Below are 25181 nucleotides of genomic sequence, written 5' to 3'. Positions count from 1 at the left end.
TCTCATAAAATTTCCTCAGCTGCTGCCTTAATACCATTTTTGGAAGCACATCAGAAGTTGTAGGAATAAACGAGATATAAAATCTGGTTTTACTACCTTACAATAAACCCTCAATATGGAATGTCAGGTTTTTCAGATTATACAACTTTGCTTCCGAGAAAGGAAGATGGTGACGGGGGTGTGGGAGGGGGTGGGTCCTCACTCTTCTCCCTGAAGGAATATTAAGCATTATTTATTCTTTCTAGTTTACGTTACCTGGAAGCCTAGGCTGTGGCTTAAAAAATAATGGCACAAAGGAGGTTAAAATGCGTCCGATTCCTTGAAGTTCTTAGTCATTTTCAAGGAGTAAGTTTCTGAAAAGGCTTGGAATTCTAGGTACCAGAGTTTCAATCGCGTCTGGATTTCTTCGGTGGCATAAACTTAGTTCTTTCAGTAAAGCCCCCCTGGCAAATCCCGAAGGCCCACGTCTACTCTGAGTCCAGCATCTCCTGCTGGCCATCCCCTGACCCGCATTCAGGACTGGTATCTGACGAGTGCCTAAGTGCTGTCCCCTAGCTGGCTGATCCCATCACTCACTCACAGAGCTTGTTACTGCCCACGTGTCACGTCTGCAGATACTAGCTCCTCTGACCTTCACGATAATCCTACGATGAAGCGGGGCACCTTACAAGTTCCATTTCACAGACGTGAAAACTGAGAGTCACGGAAGACCGGTGACCTATCCAAGGTCACAGGGTCACCTCGAGCATGGACCACTTGGGAGTAGGCCTCCTGACTCCAGCACTGCACACACTGTCTCTCAGGACGTGGCAAGCGTCCTTGAAAATATCAAAATGACAAATACGGGCAGTTTCACCAAAACAGACTACTCCCGCACACACGCCCAGGTACCCCGTGATACGCCTTCCTCTCCACCAGGTGTCTGCTTTTGAGCACCGGGGACTCTAGACAGACAGGGTGTGAGGCTGGAAATACCTGAGTACGCCCCACGGCAAAATTTTAATTTTTTCGAGAGTTTTCTTTCGATAGGATTAAAAACTGGCTGTGCCACACTGAACCGGCAAAAGGAAACTAACAGTATGGCACTCCATGGCTGCCACCTCACTTCTTCTCTGGTTAGAGCCCTTACGGGCCAGGACCTGCTTAGAGAGGATGCTCAGGAAAGGCAGTTACACAGGAAGCACTCTCCACCCTTGGCCGGATTCTGTTTTTCACCAAAACTCAGCACAGCGGCCATGAGCGGAATGGATTCGCTCCCTTTTCTTATTTTTAAAATGTTTGTTTCTGGGAGGAAGGAGAGCACAAGCCGGAGCGGGGGAGGGGCAGAAAGGGGGAGGGAGGAGGACAGAGCTCCTCCTCCCAGCAAAGCAGGCTCTGCACTGACAGAAGAGAGCCCGGTGCCAGGCTCGAACCCACACACCGTGAGATCGTGACCCGAGCCGAAGTCGGACACCTAACTGACTGAGCCACCCAGGCTCCCCGGTTTCTCTCCCTTTTGATAGAAGACAAAATTTTCTTCTTTGGGAGGAATCTTAGTTATGTGGAGGCTTTCAAGAGCTAACTGTGAGAGTCACCTCTCTTCTAGAGGAAAAATTCGAACCAGTGCAACTGGCAAGCTCAGTGCCCCTGTGGAACACAAGGTGGGCACCAGCAGGATGGTGGTAGGTACCACACAGGAGATGGCCTCCGACCCTAAGGAGTCTGCCCTTGGTAAATCCGACAGACCAGCCTACTAACGAGTCTCCCCAGACTTCATTCACATTTGACTGGCTGTCCCACTAGTGACCGTTTTCTGGACCTGCACCCAGTCCAAGCCCATATATGGCAATGAACTCTCCTGCCCCTTCATCTCCTTTAACCCGAGACAGTTCCTCTGTCTTTGTCTCTTGAAACTTTTGAAGAGAACTGACTGGCTATTTTCTAGGAGGCCCCTCAATTTGCGTTTCTTATCCTCTTACCAGTCACGAACCTCTCCCCACTTTAGGCCCTGAGAAGTCTCGAGGCAAGATCTATCGGGGAGAAAAAGGGACTCCTCACGTGTTCCAGAGAGGGGACGGCAAGCCTTGCCGGTCTTCTCCTGCGACCACGGGCAAAGAGCACCCTAGCTACGTCTCACATACTAATTAGGGAGGGGACTCCACAAGAGTCCGCTACTGATCTCAGAACGGGAAATTGAAAACTACTGCCCCTGTCACTCTAGGACCCGGGCACAGGAGCCACTGTTCCCACACTGAATCACTTCACTTCCGGTTTGTATGCCTCCAGAACTCACAGGGCTATTGACCCAAAGCTGACATAAACCACAGGAAACAGAAGTTTTCTAATAGCTGTAAGTGGGGCAGCATTTTAGGGAGAGCTATAATGCCACAGCAGTAACAACAAAACCGTTTCTGAGGCACCAAAATGGTCTGAGGTAATGGTTTTAAAGACTCAAAAAGGAAAAATTTTGTCAGTCAGAATCTAGTGATAGCGATCAAAGGTAGTCCCCAAAAGCACTACCATATTTACGAAGGGAAAAGAACCACCATCACTGCAAGCCCGGAGCAGCAGGGGCTCCCCGGGAATTATGTCACATGAGGCTCGGGTGACCTCATGGAGAAGGCAGGCATCCGAGGGGGTGGGGGTCACTGAGAGCAAGGGCACTGCCCTCATCTGTTCTGGACTTCCAATCTGGCTCTGCTCCCCTAACTAGCTGAGGCCCTAAGTACCAGAGTCTCCATCTCCTTGTCAGGCAAACGGGGAGGAAAGAAAAAGAAGGAAGGAAGGAAGGAAAGAGAGAAAGAAAGAGAGAGAGAGGAAGGAAGGAAGGAAGGAAGGAAGGAAGGAGAGAGGGAGGGAGGGAGGGAAGGAAGGAAGGAAGGAAGGAAGGAAGGAAGGGGGAAGGAAGGAAGGAAAGAGATAAAGAGAGAAAGAGAGAAAGGAAGGAAGGAAGGAAGGAAGGAGGAAGGGAGGAAGGGAGGAAGGAAAGAGAAAGAAAGAAAGAAAAGAAAGAAAGAAAGAAAGAAAGAAAGAAAGAAAGAAAGAAAAAGGAAGGAAGGAAGGAAGGAAGGAGGAAGGGAGGAAGGAAGGAAAGAGAGAGAGAAGAACAAAAGAAAGAAAGGAAAGAAGGAGGAAGGGAGGAAGGGAGGAAGGAAGGAAAGAGAGAAAAAGAGAGAGAAAGAAAGAAAGAAAGAAAGAGAAAAAAAAGAAAGAAAGGGAGAATGAAAGAAAGAAAGAAAGAAAGAAAGAAAGAAAGGGAGAAAGGGAGAAAGGAAGGAAGGAAGGTAAGGGAGAAAAAGAGAGAAAGAAAGAAAGAAAGAAAGAAAGAAAGAAAGAAAGGGAAAAAAAAAGAAAGGGAGAATGAAAGAAAGAAAGAAAGAAAGAAAGAAAGAAAGAAAGAAAGAAAGAAAACCAACCTAACAGCACTACTTGTCTCAGACAAGTCAAACGGATAATCCACGTGAAGCACCCACGGGAAGCTGTGCTCAGACTTCTGTGGCTACTTTGGAAGAGAGATACACATTTCTTTATATCCTGCTTCATCCAGGTGAGATCCTGTTGCAGAGCTCTGCGCGGCTAACAGAAGTGAGCCCTAAGGAGGGCTGAGGAACTTGCCCAAGGCCACACGAAGCTACAAGTGGCAGAACTGTTCGCTGCTGGCCCTACGACCGGTTCTCGAAACGGCAGGCTCGGGGCACGGGACGAACCGCGCACGCGCCGATGCTAGTCTAATGTGTGGATCGTTAACAGAGCTCCAAGCAATGACATAAATTCAGATTTAATATTCTTCAACGACATACAATCAGTTTCTGGAAGGAAAGATACGGAATATGATTCTAAGCTTACAGGTAAGAAAAAAGGACCCACCGACTGAGGTGCTATTAAGCAAAAGATTCCAGGTAAACTCCCCAGTCCCTCTGCTGAAAGCAGTCGGTGGAAGGTGGGGTCATATAAAGCTGACGGGAGCTCTCTACCAGGCCTTGGTTAAAACTTAGTTATCTGCAACATTCTCAGCAGCATGACTCACAGTCGCGGAGAGGAGCCCATCACCCCAGGCGCCCACTGACAGATGAATGGATAAACAAAATGCGGTGTACGTGTCTAATGGAGTATCATTCAGCCATAAAAAGGAAGGAAATTCTGTGGATGAACCCTGAAAATGTTATGCTAGGTGAAAAAAGGCCAGACACAGACAGACAAATACCGTCTGGTTCCACTTATGAGGTACCTAGAACGGGCAAATTCACGGAGACAGAAAGGAGAACGGCATTTGCCAGGGGCTTGGGGCAGGGAGGGAAGAGAGCAAGCTACCGTTTAGCAGGTGCAGAGTTCACACTGGCATCAACAACAAGCTCTGCGGTATAGACAGCGCCGATGGGTACGTGGCATTCTGAAAGTAATTAATGCCACTGAGTTGTGCTTACAGATGGCTAAACGGGAAGATTGTGTTGTGCACCGACGACAACACAAAAACCAAATCAGGCTTCTGAAGCTATGATATGATTGGCGTGTGACTTGGCACCATGTTTCAAGGAAAACAGTAAAGGGGCGCCGGGGTGTGGCTCGGTCGGTCAGGCATCCAACTTCGGCTCAGGTCGTGATCTCACGGTTCACGGGTTCGAGCCCCACGTCGAGCTCTGCGCTGACGGGGTGGGGCCCAGTTGGGACTCTCTCGGTCCCTCCGTCGCTCGCACGCGCTCTCTCTCTCTCTCTCAAAAACATACGTTAGAAACAAGGACACGTACTAAAGTTGTAGCAACACAGTATTACGGCTCAGCAGCCAACGTCACACACCCTTCGGCAACGTACTTATTGCAGTGGTGCTTCAGGTGTTTCTTGTAGCTGTCCTCCTGGAACAAGGCATCCGGGTTGCAACCCGCCAGCCAGTCGGCATCCTGCACCACCGGATGGGTGCTCTGGGCTTTCACCTTCTTTCCTTTCCTTCCCCTGGGCACCGGGGCCGATAAACCTAGAGTCGTAAAAATAATAATAATAATAATAATAAATAATAGCAACAGCAGCAACAAAAGTTTTGTACAACCCCAATTACAGTGTCAGACTGGGACATTTCCCCACATGTGTGGCAGGGAGATATGGGGTCTAGGTTGTGTCACAAGGGTCCTGGGTGGCTTTCCGGGACCCTGCCGGCACAAACAACATGAAGCAGACCTACCAGAATGGTTGACCAAGGCTCGCGTCTGGCCGTCCGCCGTGGGCGTGATCAAATCCCAGATGAAGCTTTTGATATTCTCATCCCCCTTGTAATGATTGAGGCAGTACACGAGGATGGCCCTGCAGATGGTTTCCACGTCTTGCTCAGTGAGCTGACGTTTGTAGCGCCCGTGCGAAAGGATGTCTGTCCACCGTCCCCAGCTGCAAAGCAGATATTCAGCATGTAGATGGTGCCTTTCAGTTTAGACCTGGGGCTTTACTTTCACAGGCAGGCAGCAGCGTCAGGGAGGCCTTGGCCGAGAGGGGCACAGGGCCCGCCCTGGCAGGCCCTGCCGTTTGCCCTGGCCTGGGCCTCTCTGGCTTCTATGTACTCAGTTCCTCAAACTGCAGGGCTAATCCTCACCTTCAGGCCTTGGGACACGCTGCTCTCTCTGCATGGAACTCTCTTCTCCCTGCCCAGCGCCGGACTCTCTCTCTTACCCGGGCTAATCCGCGACGCCCACCCATTAAGTCACGCCGCCGTCTGTGGGACCCCCTCTTACATTCCCCCTAGCCTCAGGAGCGGGAGACAGTACTCGAGCTGCCAATTCAAGGACAGACCCGCTGCTGACTCTCCCTTTGCACCATCCTCCCTGCCACAGTACCCTCACTGTTGATTGCCGCTTCCGCTCGTTCACCTTCCCTGAGGCAGGGCCCTGACTGTCCTACTCATAGGTGCATCCCTGGTGTCTGAGTAGCCTACCCAGTGCCCCGCCTCCAGGAGGCGTCTACTACATAGTGATGCCTAGAGGAGGAGGGCAGCCCTTTCCTCAAAGACACCGCACTCGAAGCATACTTCTTAGCTTTAGGAGTCACTGATAGATCCCATTTCTAAAGCTATCGGCAAAACTCTCAGCTACTAACTTTGATGGTTAGGTTGAAACATACAAGCAGGTGCAAGTAGCAAAGGGCTTGGGTATCTGTCCTGCTGAGACACAGAATGGGCTTCAGCTGAACTTCATTTATTCCATAAGAAATCACTGATTTGGCACTCATTTTGTGTCTGCTAGCATCGCACTCTTCCCCGAGGACACAGAGAAAAGAGTCTCGGGCTTCGTGGAGCTCTAACTGGGGCTCTCACAGGAGAGGGCTGCTACTCAAAGTCATGAGACAACATGATGGGTGTGATGGAACGTGCAGACCAGACTCTCTGGTGCAGGGCGCCGAGGTGATGCCTGTGCTGATGTCGACGACAGGAGCTGTTGGGCAGAGCAAGTCTGTGTACTGGGTGTGTGTGTGTGTGTGTGCGTGCGTGCTCACACTCTAGGCAGTGGAAAGAACTTCTAGAAAGACAGAGATGAGACAGAGCATGGCACACTGAAGGAGATGAGGCGGTCTATCCCAACAGAAGCCTGAGCTATCCACAGAAAGGACCAACAAGACACATAAGGGCCAGATAAGAGCCCTGTAGGCCAGATTAATAGAGAGTTTGTGTTTATTCTGAACTTAATGATAACTCACTGGAAGAACTAATCAAGAGCAGGATATCACCAGACCTATAGAAAAATTATTTTGGTGGCAGTTTTTTTTTCTGACTGGAACTTGTCTGCAGTCCCACAGTGTGCTAGAGAACTCTTTGGAGATTCAGGTATCTACCTTACCATCATTCAAAGCACTGGGTGGCGTTTCACACAGATTTCAGAAATGAATTAGATGTGGCTCCTGCCTTTCAGAGACATGTTGTCCAGCAGGACAAACACGACACATTGGGAGTTGAAATAACCACCCCTGGATGTTTGAGATGAGCTGCAAGACCTTCAGAGCCAAGACGATTGCCTTTAACAGGTTTTTGTAACAGAAAAAAAGTACCGAAAGACTACTATAGTCACAAACTGCATGTGAAGCTATAACAGGAAAGGCATCTGTGGTCTTGAGACTTCATTCTACGTCATTAGTCACCGACAGGTAAGTCTGGATCTGACATCGTTCCTTAAGGGCCAAAGCTGTGCTCCTTCCCATCCACGAGGATCCGAACAACCGTGAGCACCTTTACCAAACAACCCTGGGCCCCGTCAAAGTTGCTGCGAAGTCGTTTGCTTGGCTGCACCATGGGGAGTCACAGAAATCCAGACACACAAAAGATACCTTCTCTACGCTGGTCAGAATTTGACATTTAGAATGAAATTCTGTGTTTCACATGAGTCTGACTCACCCATAGACGAGCAGATTCTTCTCAACTCTAAAGCACTCACTCCTCGCGTAGCCCTGGGACCTGTCCTGGGGCCGCCGCGGCTTCGTGCAAGGCTTCTCTTCGGAATCACTTTCCAAGTCTGAAAACTCCATCAGCTCGTCTTCTTTCACTGCACTGTACAGCCTGGTTTGCTTCCTCACTCTTGGAGTGTCAATAACCAGGTTGTTCTAAAAGAGACAGCAGATAACTTTGAAACTTCTAAAAAAGCACCCTTGGCTTGTAGTAGATAGGGTTTGAGCAGGACCTCTCACTCACCCTCCCGTTTAAGGCATCAATATCCAATTCAGCCTTCTTAGCCCACTTTTGCCAGAAATTTGGATCATCCAAGGAAATGTCTGTCCTGTTTCCAGATGCAACAAAACTGGCCTAAAGGGGGAAAAATATGCATGACTTTCAGATGCTTTTCTCAGAGGCAAAATGCAAAGCAGTTTTCATTTACTTGGTCAGCCAAACACGTATGTGTTCTTGCACTGTGTGCTACATGCGGCAGTCTGTGGGCGAGGATGAGAGACCGTCCCTCAGGCAGCTCTCTGTCCAGGGGTTTCAACAGATCAGGAAGCAAAAGATGACAGTACAGCGTGATCAGCGACAGGTAACAAAGGTACGTACAGGTGCAACTGATATACAAAGGGGGGCGGGGCCCCAGCCAGGTGGAGGGGGTGGAGGTGCAGGGCGGGCACTGCTGGGACAGAGAACTGGCTCTCCAGAATATAATGCCTGGACCAGACTGTTAAAAGCTCACAGACCAGGAAAAGTATGTGGAACCGTTCACGACAGAGCATGTGCAAAGGCTCAGAGGAGAAGCAAGGCAATTGTGTCATGTGGCTGGTGACAAAGGTAGTCGGGAGAGCAGCGAAAGGTCAAGCTGGTGAAGCGGGCAGAAACCAGGCCATGCGGGGCCTTGCATGTCCGGTTAACGGGGTTCTGAGGTAGCAGGGAACTCTTTCAAAATGGAAATAACCTCAAGATGGACACAATCGTATCCAAAGCCACCTGTCAGAGAGATCCTACTGATGTCCTGGGGCACGGGAGGGTTGAACAGGCTACTAAAGTAATTTACACAGGGAACGGCGAAGACTGAAAATGGCTCCGGCAGAAGTGGACAAAAGGAGACAGGCTAGAAATGCGTTCTTTAAAAGGTAAAATGAAAGGAGTTAGAATCTGGATGGATGTGAAGCATGGAGGAGAAAGAGGAGGAGGAGGAGGAGGTCAAGAAAACCCTCAGCAGCCAAGTCTAGCCTCTGAACGGCATCACTCAGGCAAACAAGCAGGCTGTGAATGTGGGCATGTCCACAGGGTGGAGGGATGGGAATGAGGTTCTGCACATACTGAACCTGAGGTGCCTGTGAGGACAGAGAACAGAGCCTGAGAAGAAACTGGAAGACGTGAGAGAGAAGGTGCTGGGTCACAGAGCCCAGAGGAGGGAGCCTTTCAAGGCTGGCGTGGCCGGGGTGACTAGATGTCCGAGCAAAAGGAAGGAGACGGACCCTGATCTCACACCACACACCAAGATTCACACACAAGGGACCAAGACCAAAATGTCAGAGTAAAAACCGTAAAGGAGCAAATCTGTGTGACCTTAGGTTAGACAACACATCAAAAGCACGAATAATGAAAGAAAAAGATGGGTAAATTGGACTTCAATGAAATTAAAGACCATTAAGAAAAGACTAGGAGAAAATACTTGCAACCTGTATTACCTAATGAGAAACTTTTATCTACAATATATAAAGAATTCTTAATATTCAACAATAAAAGACAAGTAACTCTAAAGATTTGAATAGACATTTCCCCCCAAATGATACACATATGGCTAACAAGCACATAAAAAGATGCTCAATAGCATCAATGAGTGCAGATCAAACCAGAGTTGGGTATCACTTCACACTCACTAATATGGCTAGAATCAAGAAGTCAGAAAATACAAAGTGCCAGTAAGGACGTGGAGACATTAGAACCCTAAAACACGGCTGGCGTGAAGGGAGAACGGGGCAGTCACTTTAGAAAACAGTCTGGCAGCTCCTCAAAGGGTTAAACACAGAGTTAACACATGACCCCGCAATTCTATTTATGGGAGACACAGAAGAGAAATGAAAAGATGTATCTGCACAAAAACCTGTTCGTAAATGTTTGTAACAACGTCATCCGCAATAACCCAAAGGTGGAGACAACCCACGTTTCGTTTTCAACCGGTGAATGCATAAACAATCCCAGTGTCCATTATTAACTGCCTAAAGAGGTGCTTCTAGGAAGAGAACACCATTCAGCAAAAAAAGGGAAGGAATTACTGATACATGCTACAACACGGATGAATCTCAAAAAACCATGCTCAGTGAAGGAAGCCAGACACAAAAGACCACATGTTGTATGATGCCATTTTATGAAATGTCCGGAGCAGGCAAATCTATAGAGGCAGCAGATTAGTGGTTGCCAAGGACTTGGCAGGGGAGGGGAGGGGAGGGGAGGGGAGGGGAGGGGAGGGGAGGGGAGGGAGGAGACGCTGACTGCTAATGGGCATGGGGTTCTGGGAGATGGAAATGTTCTACACTTAGATGTGGTGATGGCTGCACAAGTCTGCAAATATGGTAAAGGCACTGAATTGTGCACTCAAAAATCGGTGAATTTTATGGTACGTAAATTACATTTCAAGAAAGCTGTTAAAAATAAAGGTGTAAAGCGGGCCTGGGTGTGGATGGGTGGAGCGACGTGTAGCGGGGGCCCTCGGAAGGCGCTCTCAGTCAAGCGGTGGTGACCTTCACCAGAGCTGCTCTGATGGCAGGGGGAGGGGTGCAAGCTGGAGGTGGAAAAATAAGCAGAAAGGGAGACCGTGGGGACAGCTGGTACAAATAACACTCGTGTGGATTTTAGCTGTGAAAGAAGGGTTATGGAGTTGTAGCTGCAGGGCAAAGCAGATGAGAGGCTTTTTAAAGATAGGAGTGGCTTGACTGCTGTTACAGGCTATGTCAGGAAGCAGGATCTCAGGAAGTACGATGTCAGAGCTCAAGAAGTAGAGAGCGTGGGGTCAAGGACACAGGTAAAGGATTAGGCTGGGAGTGGGGGAGCTGACAGGAGGCCAAGGTGAGGATGACAACCAGTGCCACATACAGAGAAGGGGACCCAAGACACACACAAAGAACCTTCTATGCATCAAGGGTTCCACGGGGAGTTAATAAGTAATTCTTAACTCTCAACTACAAAGCAAATGGTACATGTGCACCTGGTGAGCACTTTATAAGGTCCTGCTTTATGTGAACTCTGTTACACTTCTATAGAAAACCTGCCTCTTCAGGTCAGTTCGCACCTTAGCAAACGTGGAACCTTTGCCTTCAGACTCAATGGTGATAGTGTGGGTTCGCCGCAGGAGAATCTGGTCAATATCTTCTTCGCAGAACTTAGACCCTTCGTCCTCCTCATCCATGAGTGCACCGTAGGCCCCCTTTCGCAGAAGATCCTCTATTTCTTTCTTGGAAAGTTGTTGGACCTGTTTTAGAGAGAGATTTAAAATAATTTAGAATTGAAATGTTTTAGACCACACAAATGCTTCGTTGTACCCAAGGAGGATAAACCTGACATAGAAAATGTAAGGGCGCCTGGGTGGCTCAGTCAGTTAAGTATCTGATACTGGCTCAGGTCATGATCTCACAGTTTGAGAGTTTGAGCCCTGCATCAGGCTCTCTGCTGTCAGCACAGAGCCCACTTTGGATCCTCTGCTCCCCACCTCTCTCTGTCCCTCCCAGGCTCATCCTCTCCTTCTCTCTGTCTCTCTGTCTCTCTGTCTCTCTCTGGAAGGAAAAAAAGGGAAGGGGAGGGGAGGGGAGGGGAGGGGAGGGGAGGGGAGGGGAGGGGAGGGGAGGGGAGGGGAGGGGAGGGAAGGGGAGGGAAGGGAAGGGAAAGAAGAAAATATGACAAGTTAGGCTGAAAATACTGAGGCTGAAAACCATTCTGATGCTGGATAATTTCTTACTATTAGTTACATAAAGCAAGGAGCCAGAAGAAAGGAAAGGTCTGGGCAGGTGTGGATTACCCCGTTGGTAGCGTTTTCTCTCCCACTCATGGACTGCAGCACAGCTTTGTCCAGGCCGAGCTTCAGACTAGCCTTGTCAAACATTTCCCTTTCGTAAGAGTTTCTTGTGATCAGCCTGTAGATTTTCACAGATTTGCTCTGTCCTATTCTATGACATCTAGCCTGAGCCTGGAAGAGAAAGGAAATGAATGGCCACCACGGAAAGAAAAGACTCAAGTGTCAGCTACAAGAGCACCTGTTCCAAGAAGCAGAGGGGCAGTACAGAAGGTTAACGTCCTAAGAAATTCCTTTTACGTTATTAGTAAATGGATTACTCTTGGTTTATTGGCCCGATCGTGGAACACTGCCTTAGGGACTACACGGCTTTAATGTATTGGTTTCACTGGGGCTTCTCCATCACAGAATGACTTTGGAAAAAAAAAAAAAAAAAAAAAAAAAAAAAGAAGGAAAGAAAGAATGAAAAGAAAAGAGAGAAAGGGCCTCAGGACGATATTCTTGAGTGTTTACCTGGAGATCATTTTGGGGATTCCAGTCGGAATCGAAGATGATGCAGGTGTCAGCAGCAGTAAGATTAATGCCTAAGCCTCCTGCCCGTGTACACAGGAGGAAAACAAACCTATCGGAATCGGGTTTGGAGAATCTGTCGATAGCTGCCTGGCGGAGGTTGCCTCTCACTCTGCCGTCGATCCTCTCGTACGGGTACCTGGAAAACGTCGGGATTAACAAGGAGGCCCGATACTCGGCGACAGGACGCTTGTTTCTTTTTGTAAACAAAGTATTACAATATGGGGTATGTAGTACCCAAATGATATCATTTATCAGAAATAATTGCAGAGCAAACAGCTTTTAGGGTAGTTTGGCATATAATCGGTTGAATGCTCAAAAATTAAATTTTATTTTACTTCTTCTCTAGTAAAATAACTTAAGTCTAAAAATAGCTGACACCTCCAGGGCACCTGGGTGGCTCAGTCGGTCGAGCGTCCGACTCTGGCTCAGGTCATGATCTGGTGGTCTGTGAGTTCGAGCCCCACAACGGGCTCTCTGTGCTGACGGCTCAGAGCCTGGAGCCTGCTTCAGATTCTGTCTCTCTCTCTCTCTCTCTCTCTCTCTCTCTCTCTCTCTGCCCCTACCCCTGCTCGTGCTCTGTCTCTTTCTCTCTCAAAAATAAATAAACGTTAAAAAAATAAAAATGAAAAAAAGATAGCTGACTAAAATAACAAACAATTTCAATCTTAGGTAAGACCGATTCGCCTCTAGTCAAATGAAAGAAATGGGAAACAAAACTGCCATGGAAAGTACGTGGAGTCCTACTCTGGTCACCGACAGTTTTTAGAAAGAGAGGGGACGCATTCTCCCCACTCCGTCCCCTTTACCACGAATGTCACTTGGAGGTGAAGCGCTTGGAGCCCTGGGAAAGGTCATTTTTTATTTCCTTTTTATTCTCGTGGTGCGGTGGCCTCACCGTCTTTGAATGAGGTAGTCTTCCAGTATGTCCAAGCAGCGCACCATCTGGGAAAAGATAAGCACCCTGTGGCCACCAGCCTTCAGTTTTGGCAGTAGTTTGTCAATCAGCACTAGCTTGCCAGCAGCCTGGATCATCGCCTGGAGCTGAAAATCTGGAGAGTCTGCATTGTGTGTTTCTTTAAACTCTTCCAAAATTTTCTCTTCAGCACCTGCAGAGATTGGACAGCATAACGTGAATACCGTAAAAGGTTTTTATTACTAAAAACAATGAACTTGCTTTCAAAACCCACTGCTAACTGTAGGAACCCAAATGCCACACTCATGTTTATGAATATGAATCTATCCACTTACTAAGAGTCAGGTCTGCACAAAACCGTGAAAGTATAAAAGGGATCAAAGTTTTAAGCACAACACATTTAAACATTTGGGGGGGGGGGGGCGGGTAAAAACCACATTTTCCAACAAACAAATGTTTGCTGTCTGTAGAAACTGAATTTCAACAACAGACTGTCAAGCCAGAAGTGGCAGAAACAAGCCACGGGCCAGATACCTACAGAAAATTTGGAACCTAAATTGCTAAAGAAATGAAGAATTGTTTACTAGCTGAATATAAACACAAACAACAAAATCTGTTCTGAAGCTGAGAAACAAGGGAACAGAGGTCTAATAATTACGGTGTCAGGGCAGCGGTTTTTGTAGATAACTGCGTGTTAATACAGCCAAGAGGAGGGCACCGAAAGGGAATCCCTCTCTCAGGATAATCTTCAGAGACTTTTTAGGGGTTCTGAACGCGTATCTCCTATTGCAATCTCTAAATCTCCCTCTACGTTCACGTTCATCTGATAATTTCATGAGGTACAAAAACTCTATCTTGAATTACCCAAAGCTTTTCAAGCTTTTAGAAAACAACAGCAGCAATCAACCCTGTGTTGCGAAAGGCTTCTACGCCTGGCCCTCTTTTTCTCATAGCCTCGTGCAGATTTCCGCTTGTACAAAGACTTGGGTGCATCAGAGAAGCCTCAAGAGGATGACGCCGTCAGGAGAGAAGCGCTTACGGCTCCCCCACACCCAAACGCCAAACACACACAGGCTAAGCTTGCTTCGACTGCTTAGGTGGCTTAGCCAGAATTAGACAGCACCGGTCTGGCCTCCTCCCATCTCGGGGGGTTAATCAGGCCACGGCTGCTGTGCTCAGCACCTCTCCCTAAGGATGGGGGTGGGGTCACCCATTCTTTAGAAAATACAAACAAATCCACCTAATGGGATTGGTTCCCAGCCTTCAAGTGTGCCAGAAACTGTAAACTACCCTTCTTACCACTGGTTTTAAACATGTGAACTCACAATACATCAGACGGGTATGCACAAAATCTCAAAAGGGGCTTGAAGGCCAGGTGGGTTAGACCCCACGGCTACTCGGACAGAACTTCTGCAAGCAGCAGCAGATGTAAGACAAGTGCCATCCCATTTCCATCTGAAGGGCACTTGTGCAAATCAAGTTATGGCACAGTCATATGCAGAAATACAGCTTGGTAATTATTAATCAACAGAGAATCTTACTGAGAACTGATTAAAGTCACTTCATGCCTTTACCCAGGCACCAAGGCCCCTGCAAAGCACACTGACTTGCGAGGAAGGGGGCCTGGCCGGAAATGCCAGCGGGGCGGGAGTCACCGGTCTCTCACTCCCTTTTCCACGAGAGCAAGAGGCTAATATGCAAGACTTTTCTCTGAGTGGGGAAAAAACGGGAAAGGTTTTGACTAGGAAAAGGTAAAAACAAAATGCTGTTGAAGAGCATTCGCAGGAATGTTCTTGAATAAAGCTGAATAATATTTTTCAAAACATGACACTTAGAAATCTAGGTTCTAGATTCAGGACAAGAAGGCCATCAGGAGACAGGGGAGATGGGTTTAAGTCCATATATTACATTAGGTCTTTTTAAAAAGTTTATTCCTGTGCCATACAGTATAAGCTCTTGACAATTCAGAACTAGATTTTACTCCTGATACTTGGGCAGTTATTTTTTTTGTCCATATGAAAATTATACTCCAGAACCAAAATGTACTACATTACTTAGTTTAAAACAAGCTGATGGTTAACTCAATAGCTTTCAAAAGTGAAATAATCACTTTGACAAGTATCAGACATTTGAGTAATTTCAGTAAAAAAAATTGAAAATATAAATACTTTAGGCAAGTTAGCAGAGAAATTTTTTTTCATTTTAAGTTTGTTCAGAGAAAAGAAAAGTGACTTTCTTGCTTTTTCATTGCTACTACTCATTTCTCATCTTATAAAGAACAGTCAAACTTAAAATGCATTTGCTCTTACCTGACAAAAGCTACTGCCGAGTTAATCAATCCGGCTCTTTGTTACCAATTCAGGTTCTTAAAGTGGCAGGTGGTTTTGGAAATATCAGCAAACATCTATCCTATGTGATTCCTCTAACACCATGTTTATTACGGTCAGATTGAAGGAAGGAGGTCAGGGAAGGTGTTGGGGAGAAAACCAGTTTCTGCCTTCTGAGGTCACAGGCAAATTTTCAAGTTTACCAATTAAAGATCTACCTTGATGTGAGATTCATAAATATCAATCCGAAAATTAATAGGTTACGATAAGCCAAAATACTTTGTGGACACTGCCCTAAATTAAAGCACTGTTCACGCTACATTTCAAAACGTGTGTTTGCATCAGAGAAACTTGAGACGAGTGTGGAAGTCTTTTCACTTAAACAGATGGTCACTGTGAGGGCAGTGACCGCTCTGTTATCTAGCTACAACAAGAAGTTATTATCTAGCCAATGGTATCCAGCCACAAACAAGAAATTATTTTCTTTTGAAGACAACCAGAAACACAGTTACTATTTTCTATCCCAAATTCATTCCGCTGTGCAAGCTTCAGCTTATCTTCTGTCCCCTATTCTCTCTACTCCTCCTGACCCCCAACAAGGACAACAAATGACTCTTAAGTCACTCCTAACCATTAGGGGACGCTGACCAAGTTTTCAACATTATTTGTGCTCTCACATGGGGAACCTACAACTGGACCTTCCATTCTACTGAGGCTGGGGCCAGGAACACTGAACGCATTTATGTTCCCCGGTTACCCGCTTATCTAAGCAAAAGCAACACCGACCAAGTGCTCACAGTGGGCCCCCAAACACTGCGCTGAGCACTTAAGATGTTCGCCCACACTGAAAATATTACTCACTTACATAGTTTGGGTTCTGCCGTCAGTTCTAATTCCTTTCCCTGTGCTTTGCTTGCATGACCATGTGTTACCAACTTTGCTTCCAGCTTCCACAATTACAGAAATGTTGCGCTTTCCGGGATCGAACTTTAGCTTGACAACCAATACAAATGTCAATTTAACCTCCACCACTGAAAACTTCCTTGAATCCGCTCAGTGAACACGTGTAGAGTTAGCATCACATCCGTATACTTTCTACTCTGGATTGTGGATAAAAAGATGGGCGGTACCAGCCCCGGGGCAACCCTGGCGAAACCCAACGTCCAGTCCAGTCCACGTAAGTTATCTGGGCAGTTGTAACATCGGACGTGCCCGCGGGGTGTGCGCATACATTTCCTTTGCAGTTTCTCGACATAAACGCGTATACATACACCTGCTTAACAGATACTTCATAACTTGTAGGGACAGAAAAAGCTGACCCCAAGGTGTGACCAATTAGAACAACTGCCACAGACATAAGCCTCCGAAATCCTAAGAGACTCCTGGTGAACAATGAGTTGTTATATGAGATGATCCTGAAGAGCAAACAGCCAAGGAAGAGACCCAGCAGCTGTGGTTTTTTTTTTTTGGGGGGGGGACCCCTCCCTCGAAATGTTCAGTGCGTATAATCAGCAAGTAAGCAGACGAGAGAGACTTGATGGAACTGCGCGTGGGTATCTGACAACGATCGATGACATCAACCCTTTCGCACGCATTCTGCTGGCAGCATTTAAGCTCTTTTGTGAGTGCCTTCCTTTCCCCCCTTGGAGGCTACTAGCCTTCGTTTGCTTTCTAGCAGCTATTAAATGCAAAAGTGTGTGTGTGTCACACGCACGCGTGCTTCACTCATACCATCAATCACCCTAAGCCTCGACACCATCTCCCCAACTCAGGCACAGGCTGGTTGACACTCACCATAACGGCCTTACAGGCTCTTAAACACACAGCATTAGTAGGTTGGCAGCATTAAACACAGAGTTGTCACACAGAATGCTCTCTTTCGCGGACCAAGCTAAAAGCGCAAAGCTTGGAAGGGAAATTCATCGATGTCACACCACAGCAAGGACCTCAGGTGGTACCCTGAGACCGTCTTCCGGGCGTGGACCACTCTGTCACTGAATAACAAAAACGTGTGGACCTGAGGTGGCTGACAGGTGTGTAAGCCATGAAAGGGGGGAAAGATTAGAAACTCTTTAAATTAGCTGCCCTTGAACTCCATGGATTGTGGTAAAGATAAAACCAAGCTTTGTTCCCCTGGAAAAGGAACCTAATTGCGTTGCTGGCCAGTTATAATTGTGCAAAAACACCCCAGTTGAACTGGTCATCACTTTTCTTTAACCTGTATGAACTCCGGCCAGGTATGGCAGCAAGAGCCTCCTGGCAGGTCTTTCTGCCTGTAGGTCTTTCTCTGCTCCCTCCCATCTGTTTTATGTGGTGTTGCCAGGTCAAGCATCCTGAATCACTCCTCAGCTCAAACACTAGCCACGGTTCTCCACTGTCTACGGACTAAAGCCAACATTCCATGACCTCGCATTTAAGCCTCTCCGCCGTGGGGGTCCCAGGATGTGTCTAAGGGTCACTGTCCCACGGCTACTTACGTGGACTTTATACTGTGGGCAAGTTCCCCTTTGTTTTCCTGCCTCTTTGTCTTTTCTCAGATGTTATTACACCAGTCTAAGTGCCCTTCCTTTTTCTAACCCTGACTGGCAAACTCCTTCCCACCCCCACAGACTTGTCTCAGTGCCACCGCTTTCTCATCGCTCTGTAATCTCCATCCCTGACAAACCTGAAGGCTCCCATACCCTCCAGAGTGCCCCACACATCACAGGCATGCAACATGGACCCGTTGAATATTTCTGGAAGACTACAAGACAGGTTTTTTACTCAAATCAGTTATAAGACACTCTCAATGTAGCTAAGAAAACAGGAAGGCTATAAAGTATTCATCAGTAACAGAAACAAACTGTTCTCAAAGTTTTAAAATGACCCCTCATGGTTGATGGGGGGTGGGAGGGAGGGGAGGGTGGGTGATGGGTATGGAGGAGGGCACCTTTTGGGATGAGCACTGGGTGTTGTATGGAAACCAATTGGACAATAAATTTCATATATTGAAAAAATAAATAAATAAATAAAATAAAATAAAATGACCCCTCATTCTTAGGGAGTAAGTCCTAAAAGCGTCTAGACTGAAACTTCTTCCTATCAAAGTCTCCAGACAGCTGCCAGCCGCCTTCTCCGCCAGCTCCTCCTCAACTTGTCTGATGCAAACACACACACGGAACACGCGTGCGTTTGTGTGCACGCACGCGCACTCCCCCCGCCCACACACAGCCAGAAAGTCTCAATTGAGGCTAATCTCTCTTTAGCTGTTAGCACGTTTGATGCTTTTCAGCCAAGAACACTAACACCTCCTTCCAAGGGGTGAGACAGAGGCAGGGAAGGAGGAGACAGGAGAGCTGAGGTCCTGCCACAAGGATCAGGGAGGGCAACGTTCCTCCGCCTTCAGCCAGCACAGGAGGCGTCCGGAAGAACGGGAAGGCGGCGAAACCCGCGTTGAGATGACGGGATCCGGTCATGACTACAACCCACGAAGTCCTCTGCAGGGAGAAAAGGACTCCTGGAGGTTGGACGGTCATTGAAAATGCGCTTCCCGGCGCACAGGCTTACCGTTAATAAGGTATGGGTGATTGCAGCACTTCCGTAGCTCCATCATAGTGTTTAAAAGGTTAGGTACGTTAGCTTGGCCACCGCCTTTGGAGAGAAATGTGAAATTCTTCTCAAGGATGGCTCGGTAATATTTCTTCTGAATGTTCGTGAGCTCAACTTCAATAATGGTTTCTTCTTTGGGGGCCAGGTTCTTCTCTACATCCTCCTTGAGACGTCTCAACATCATTGGCTTTAGAATAGCCTGGAGTTTTTGCACCTAAAAAAGGACCTTAAGTAAATACTGGTGTCGTGATTTGCTTGCAGGTTAAAACACATTCTAACATGGAAAATCAGGACTATCTTATTCGTTTACCATTCATTTTCATTTGTCAAAGCCCAGCAAGGGGATGAAGGCCCTCATCTCTCAGCTTGCGTAACAGAAGCGCATGAAGGTTGAATGAGTCGGCGTTAAATGGCCCGTTTCAGCCGGGAGCCCGAGCAGCCAGAAGGCCTGACAAGCACACAGCAGAAAAGAACTCAGTGTATTCACTGAGCTTTCCCTTCTGTTGGTCTCAAGCCATAGGGATGATGAGGAAGAGGGAAGACACGATGTCATGGGAGTGCTGTGCTTTAGTTCCCTTCCTTTCTGGAAAGAGCTAACAGAATGAGCAAGCCAGGAGGTACCTACTCCGTCCACCAATAAGCGGGCAGAACATCTCTCTCTGGTTCTCGTTTCTGCTGACTGGCAATAGGACATACAGCACACAGGATAGTTTTTATTTTAAGAAAAGCAAAACCAACATAAAGCAGACTTTACCCTGAACTGAACTAAGAGGCTTTAAACAGTAAGTTGTAGGGGGCAGGGGCCATAAAGACCAAGATTTCCAGCGTATCTCTATCTGTTTCAATTACAGTACAATAATGAATACCCACACAGCTCTTAGGATGTATAAAACAACCAGCTGCTTTTCAAACACAATACCTCATTTATTTCTCACAGAAATCCTGTGGGGTAGTTTAAATGAAAATACAGAGAGTCAGAAAAGTAAGTTAACAAGTATGACTAGAATCCCGGAACTCCAGGGGGCGAATAACTGCAAATTGCCATGGCTTCTGACACTGAGCTCACAAGTGCACGTAGTGAAATCACCATCCTGAATAGCACCGCGGTCTCTGAAAATTACATGAGTAGGTAATAAGTAACCTCGCTGAACAATTCTCAACAGCCCGTCACCAGGGCAGACACACAAACAAGAACACGTCGACAATGAAGACTCGGAATGTCCAAGGAAAGGAGGCAGAAGGCTCCCCTGACCAGGAGGCGAGAAAAAAACCGACACAATTTACATTTTTACATAGCTAAGTAGGAATGCTTTGCCACTTCTTGGGTTCGTCTGCAACGACGTGACTAAAGCACAAAGTAGACGCGGTAAGTACCTGCTCTTCTGTTTTCAGATCACCAAATTCTTGCATGAAGGTGGTTTCTGAAGGGAAACGACTCGGTTCCAAGAAATGAAGCAGGCTGAAGAGTTCCTCCACCGTGTTCTGTAGGGGGGTCCCCGTCAGCAGCACTTTGTGCTCCTGCGGGAACACAAGGAAAGCAACGGACTGAATCGCGACCGAAGCAGCGTCTTAAACCCAAAGCCTCTTTTTCCAGACATCCATTTGCCTACTTCTCATTCGTGCAGCTCGGCATCCTCCACGCGTGACGTGGGGGCGGTGGGCGCGAAGGCGGAGATACGAGGAACACTTGGACCCTGCTTCAGACACGTGGCGGGGGCCCTCTGGAACGCTGCAGACCCCGTAAACATGTCCTGCCCTTTCATTTCTTCCAGGGGTTACCGGGTCGGCATTTTAGTGCCATGGCGGTGCAAGTGGCCTGAGTCCCAATGCTTTTTCCCCTCCCCAAGTTTTTTTCCTAAAATCCCTGGACTCAGAGAGAGCTCACATGCTTCTTTCTGTTCTCTACATCAACAGCATTCTCATCTCCCCATCTGCTTCCTGCATGACTCACTTTAGAGACAAAAGAAGTTCTTCTACAGGCAACGGCATATGAAAAACCATTTTGTTCTGCAAAAATTTCAAACTAGCAAAGAGGTCAGCTTGGTTTTAAATACCACAATCACTTTTTTTTTTTTTTTAACAGATGCTATTTCTAACTTTGTTTCTTTGAACCAAGTTAGGTATTTCTTTAAGATAATTCTTCCTGTTTACGAGCTCTTTCTCCAGCCTTCCTCATGCATCTGTTCTCTTGTCTTTGTGTTTTATATACCCAACACAGAGGAGCTGTTTCGCAGTGACCGGTTTTAACGGTAGTGAGTTCATTAATCTTGAGGGCCTCACTGGTCAATATTTCGTTTGGCCATTTCACGCACAGTACAGTGAATAAAACTAGTTCGGAAAGTGACCCTACCTTCTGGTAGATTCAAAAGCAATTGTTCCAACTTAACATGAAATCTGACAAGAGTTGGCTGCAAGAGACTATATGCTCGGGAAATACTAGATAAATGATACAACCAGGGACATGATAATTTTCGTAATATCTACCACGCCTCATCTGCCAGTGAAGCTCTTTGAAAGTGACGTGAAGCAGTGCAGTTTGCTTCCATTCCTCCTTTTCTTCCTTTCGAATAAAGAGGTCTCTCAGGAAGATACACAGACCACCATCATCCTCGGACTCATTAAATTCATAGAGTAAGGAGTCTGCAAATCAACTCGAGGTTTTCTACTGTAAAACCATCCTGGTGGGGAACACGGGCCACAGTCCCTGACACACTCAAGTTCTGAATTACTCAAGGATTTTTCACACTGTCACAGATTTGGGAAGGAGCTACGGCACTGGAAGAGCTGTATTGATACTGAAGATTGTCTCCCAGTTTTCTCGTCTCCCTTATGACCGAGCTAAATCCTTAACCTCTAACCGAACGCTTCAGAAAAAGCCTTTTAAGTTATTAATTTCAAAGTACTATTTGAAAAAAAGGAAAGGGGCTCCTTTTTCATGCTGTTTTCCCTCAAGGGCTGTTTAAAGCCAGTTATACCAAATGATTACACACATGACATTTTTTATAAGGTTACATATGAGTAGTGGAACAAAACCAGGTTTTCATTTGAAAGTAACTGTGAAATAACACCTGATGAATACACACAGTAGCATAAAACATCGTGTAAGAGACTGGGGCTACCAAGCTTATCACCTCCAAGCTCAACTACGCCAGGGGATACGCTTTTGGCTTGAAAACGTTACCGTCCCTCCCTTTTAGCTCTGATGGAGTGACACACATTTCATTTCATTGCAGCAAACTCTTTAATTTGCGTAAGGCCTCCTGACAATGAAAGATGAGATGACGGAATGAATGAAGAACCACTGCCACCCCCAGAGAATCCCCTCCTTGTCAATGATGCACAAGGGGATGCCGTGCTCCCCAGGGCTTCTATGGAGGATGGGCGGACCATAGACGTCCCTCTACAAATCCTCTCCGGAAGCATTTCCCTGGGGATGGGAGAGCTGAAGACACTCGCTGGTCTCCTCCTTCTGAGCAGACACTTGGAACACGATCGTCATCAAGTGCCCCTTCATCCTAACTGAGTCTAGGGCAGGAAACAGCGCCGGCCTCTGACCTGCTCCGTAGCTGGATATACTTACTGGTCCTTATTTTCACTGTGACTTATTCTAGGAAAGAAGAATGAAAAGCAGCCAGTGTAGAAGTTCTCACGATATTTACTGTAAGTAAGGATTTCAAGGCCAAGCAATGAGCTGTCCAGAACGGGACAAATACAATTACACTCCAATTCTGAACAGTGCTGCTCTGTTCCATCTGGAAAACGTCTCTTCTGAGATAAAGATTCTTGGCCATCAGAAAAACAACTATTTGGTTCATTTGCTTATCAGAGATTTCCAGTGGTTCATTTGCAATCAGAGCCATGAATGAGTTACAGGTATGCAAGTCCTTGGGGCAGCCAGCAGGGTTGTGAGTCAGTGTCCCAGGGCTGGTCACCTACGGCAGTGGGCAGTGTTCTCAGCTTACCCCACTGTGACATACTACAATGACACGCAGAGAACATTACCACTTTCTGTATGTGCCATTACGTGAAAACGGTTAGGAAACACTGCAATTTGTAACCGAAAAGTTATCTGTATAACAGATTCTAATCCATTAATGAAGTTTTGCTGTAAACAATGGAAAATCCTTTCAAGTCTCCCAATGACAATTAGATTCTTTGCTGAGAGAGTTGAATCTGTACGTATCATTGGAGGACTGCTTTGCAGTTAAGCATCAACTGCCTGGAAGCATATAAACTAGTAATAGGAAACAACTTAGATACACTCAGGTGACGATTTAAGCCTTCGGAAAAGGGAACTGTGTCTTCTACGTGAACCACTGTGAAGATGGGTCCCTACTCAGAAGATACAGGTCAGTATTTCGGGAACATTCGCATTTCCCTGCCGATACAGGTTGATTTCAATGTAAGGCTAACGTATCGCCTGAGAGAACGAACACAGTAGCAGAGTTTCTCTTCTCCACTTGCTTACCTATGTCTTCAAGACCATGCGCTGTTTCTAAAGTATTCTAATTTCTTTTGTGGATTGGCCATCAAATATAAATTGATTTGAAAAGTCTTAGGATGGGAAATCCCATCCTTACTAGCATAATTCAGGCAGACTTTTTCCTTTAAAGACAACTAGACTTTGTTTGTTTTTGATTAAAAGAAGAGCTGGCTAATGAATAAGAGAATCGCTTCAAAGAACCAGCTGCAACAGAAAGCTTTTAAGTGTTCTTTTCGGTAGTACGAGTCTTCAGTAAAAAAAATTTATAGCCGCAAACACATAGAATGTTCCTTCCCCTCTCAAACTCTCAATTAACAAGAGATCAAATTAATCTGCAGAAGGCAGCATCAAAGAGATTTTTAAAATTTTTTGCACTTCTTAAAAACTTCGCAAAAACATTCAAGACATACTGAATGACGGTAACATTGCTTCTAAAACGTACATTAAAAATGAAAACAAGTGATCAAAACCCACCTTGCAAACTACAGATAGCAAAGAAGTCTGAGGATGACTGAAGTCACGTAATAATTTCTGCTAGGAAACCATACACACAGAAGTGTGGAACAGAAACTCAGTTAAATCCTACCACCTCTACAACACGTTATCCCATAACACTCCCACTAAAAAAAACCTAATCAGAAAAACCTGACCACCTCTTCGGAAGTGGGGAGAGGAAGGGGCAAGCATGGTCTAAAACTCCAGATCACATTCAAGGTCTCATAACGCCCCAAACTTCCAAGGGTCTGTGCGAACTTGACCAATCCCAGCTATCAACCCATCTTACTAAGAACTTCCAGTTACAAGCCCTACTGGAATGAGCCCTGGAATATAACTTCATTACCGTTACTGGACCAAAGCCTGGCCCAACAGCATATGAAATGGCAGTATTTATAAGCAAAAGGGAAAAGTAAATACTTGAAATTCATCTCAGTGAAACTCTCCCGACTACAGCCTGCTGTAAGACAATTGCACAAAGATACCGGCCAATCATGTAAGAATCAAGGAGAGCAGCAACTTTTGAGTAACTAAAAGCTCAGGAGGATATACCACCATATTTGACAGGCTTTGCAAACCCTACACAGGTAGCAGTCAAATTCAAAGCAGTGGGGACACCGAGTCAGTAACGATTCTGTTCAGGTTCAATGGAATCATCACTATGATCACTGACCAAGTCCATCATCTTGAGCCCCTCCAGAAGCTTGCAGTTCCTATTCTTCAGCCTGTGGGCTTCATCAATGACGACACAGCGCCATGGAATATTCCGCAGCTCAGGACAATCCGTCAAAATCATCTCAAATGTAGTGATGATGGCATGAAACTTATAGGACCCCTTTATCACTCGACCCTATAAGAACAGTTCTAAATTACTATTTAGCATTAGAGATCACATTAACTTTGATTAATAAAAAGCATGAAACATATGTATTTCTCTTTTGGGGACATCTTTATTTTGGGTAACACATGCATTTTGTTTTCAAGGTATTTTGCAGGGGGGCTTTAAAACCCTTTTTTTAAATTTATTTTTTAAATGTTTTTTTGTTTTGTTTTGTTTTCGGAGAGAGAGAGAGAGAGAGAGAGAGAGAGAGAGAGAATGCACAAACAAGTGGGGGAGGGGCAGAGACAGAGGAGAACAGAGGGTCCAAAGCGGGCTCTGCACTGACAGCAGTGAGCCCGATGTAGGACTCGAACTCAAGGACCGTGAGATCATGACCTGAGCCGAAGTCGGATGCTCAACCAACTGAGCCACCCATGCGCCCCTAAAAACCTTTCTTTTTAAAGGAAGTCTGCAAATCATTAGTAAAATTTCTGATTCAATTTCTCTCCAGATCACGTGTAGTAAAGCGCCACTAAGTATGTTCATTCTAGTTCCAGCCTACAGACTCCAAAAAGGTAAGAAG

At 46.4% G+C, this 25181-nt stretch overlaps 1 protein-coding gene across 4 annotated transcripts in view; it reads right to left on the bottom strand.

Moving 5' to 3' along the window:
- The window catches only part of CHD7 (chromodomain helicase DNA binding protein 7), a 190603-nt gene that overhangs the window by 18440 nt on the left and 146982 nt on the right, over positions 1 to 25181 (bottom strand). For all 4 annotated transcript variants that reach the window (XM_042923229.1, XM_042923231.1, XM_042923230.1 and 1 more), the window contains 11 exons: positions 24452 to 24628; positions 20175 to 20318; positions 18759 to 19014; positions 12868 to 13078; positions 11913 to 12108; positions 11406 to 11573; positions 10683 to 10862; positions 7637 to 7747; positions 7343 to 7548; positions 5153 to 5352; positions 4789 to 4948 (listed from right to left, as the gene is read on the bottom strand). In XM_042923229.1, the coding sequence (XP_042779163.1) occupies positions 4789 to 4948; positions 5153 to 5352; positions 7343 to 7548; positions 7637 to 7747; positions 10683 to 10862; positions 11406 to 11573; positions 11913 to 12108; positions 12868 to 13078; positions 18759 to 19014; positions 20175 to 20318; positions 24452 to 24628 (2009 nt within the window). The remainder of the gene's footprint in view (positions 1 to 4788; positions 4949 to 5152; positions 5353 to 7342; positions 7549 to 7636; positions 7748 to 10682; positions 10863 to 11405; positions 11574 to 11912; positions 12109 to 12867; positions 13079 to 18758; positions 19015 to 20174; positions 20319 to 24451; positions 24629 to 25181) is intronic.

Source organism: Panthera leo, chromosome F2 (assembly GCF_018350215.1).
Source record: "Panthera leo isolate Ple1 chromosome F2, P.leo_Ple1_pat1.1, whole genome shotgun sequence".
NCBI classification, from domain to species: Eukaryota; Metazoa; Chordata; class Mammalia; order Carnivora; family Felidae; genus Panthera; species Panthera leo.
Note: the sequence above shows the minus strand (reverse complement) of the source record. Positions and strands in the feature narration are given on the sequence as shown.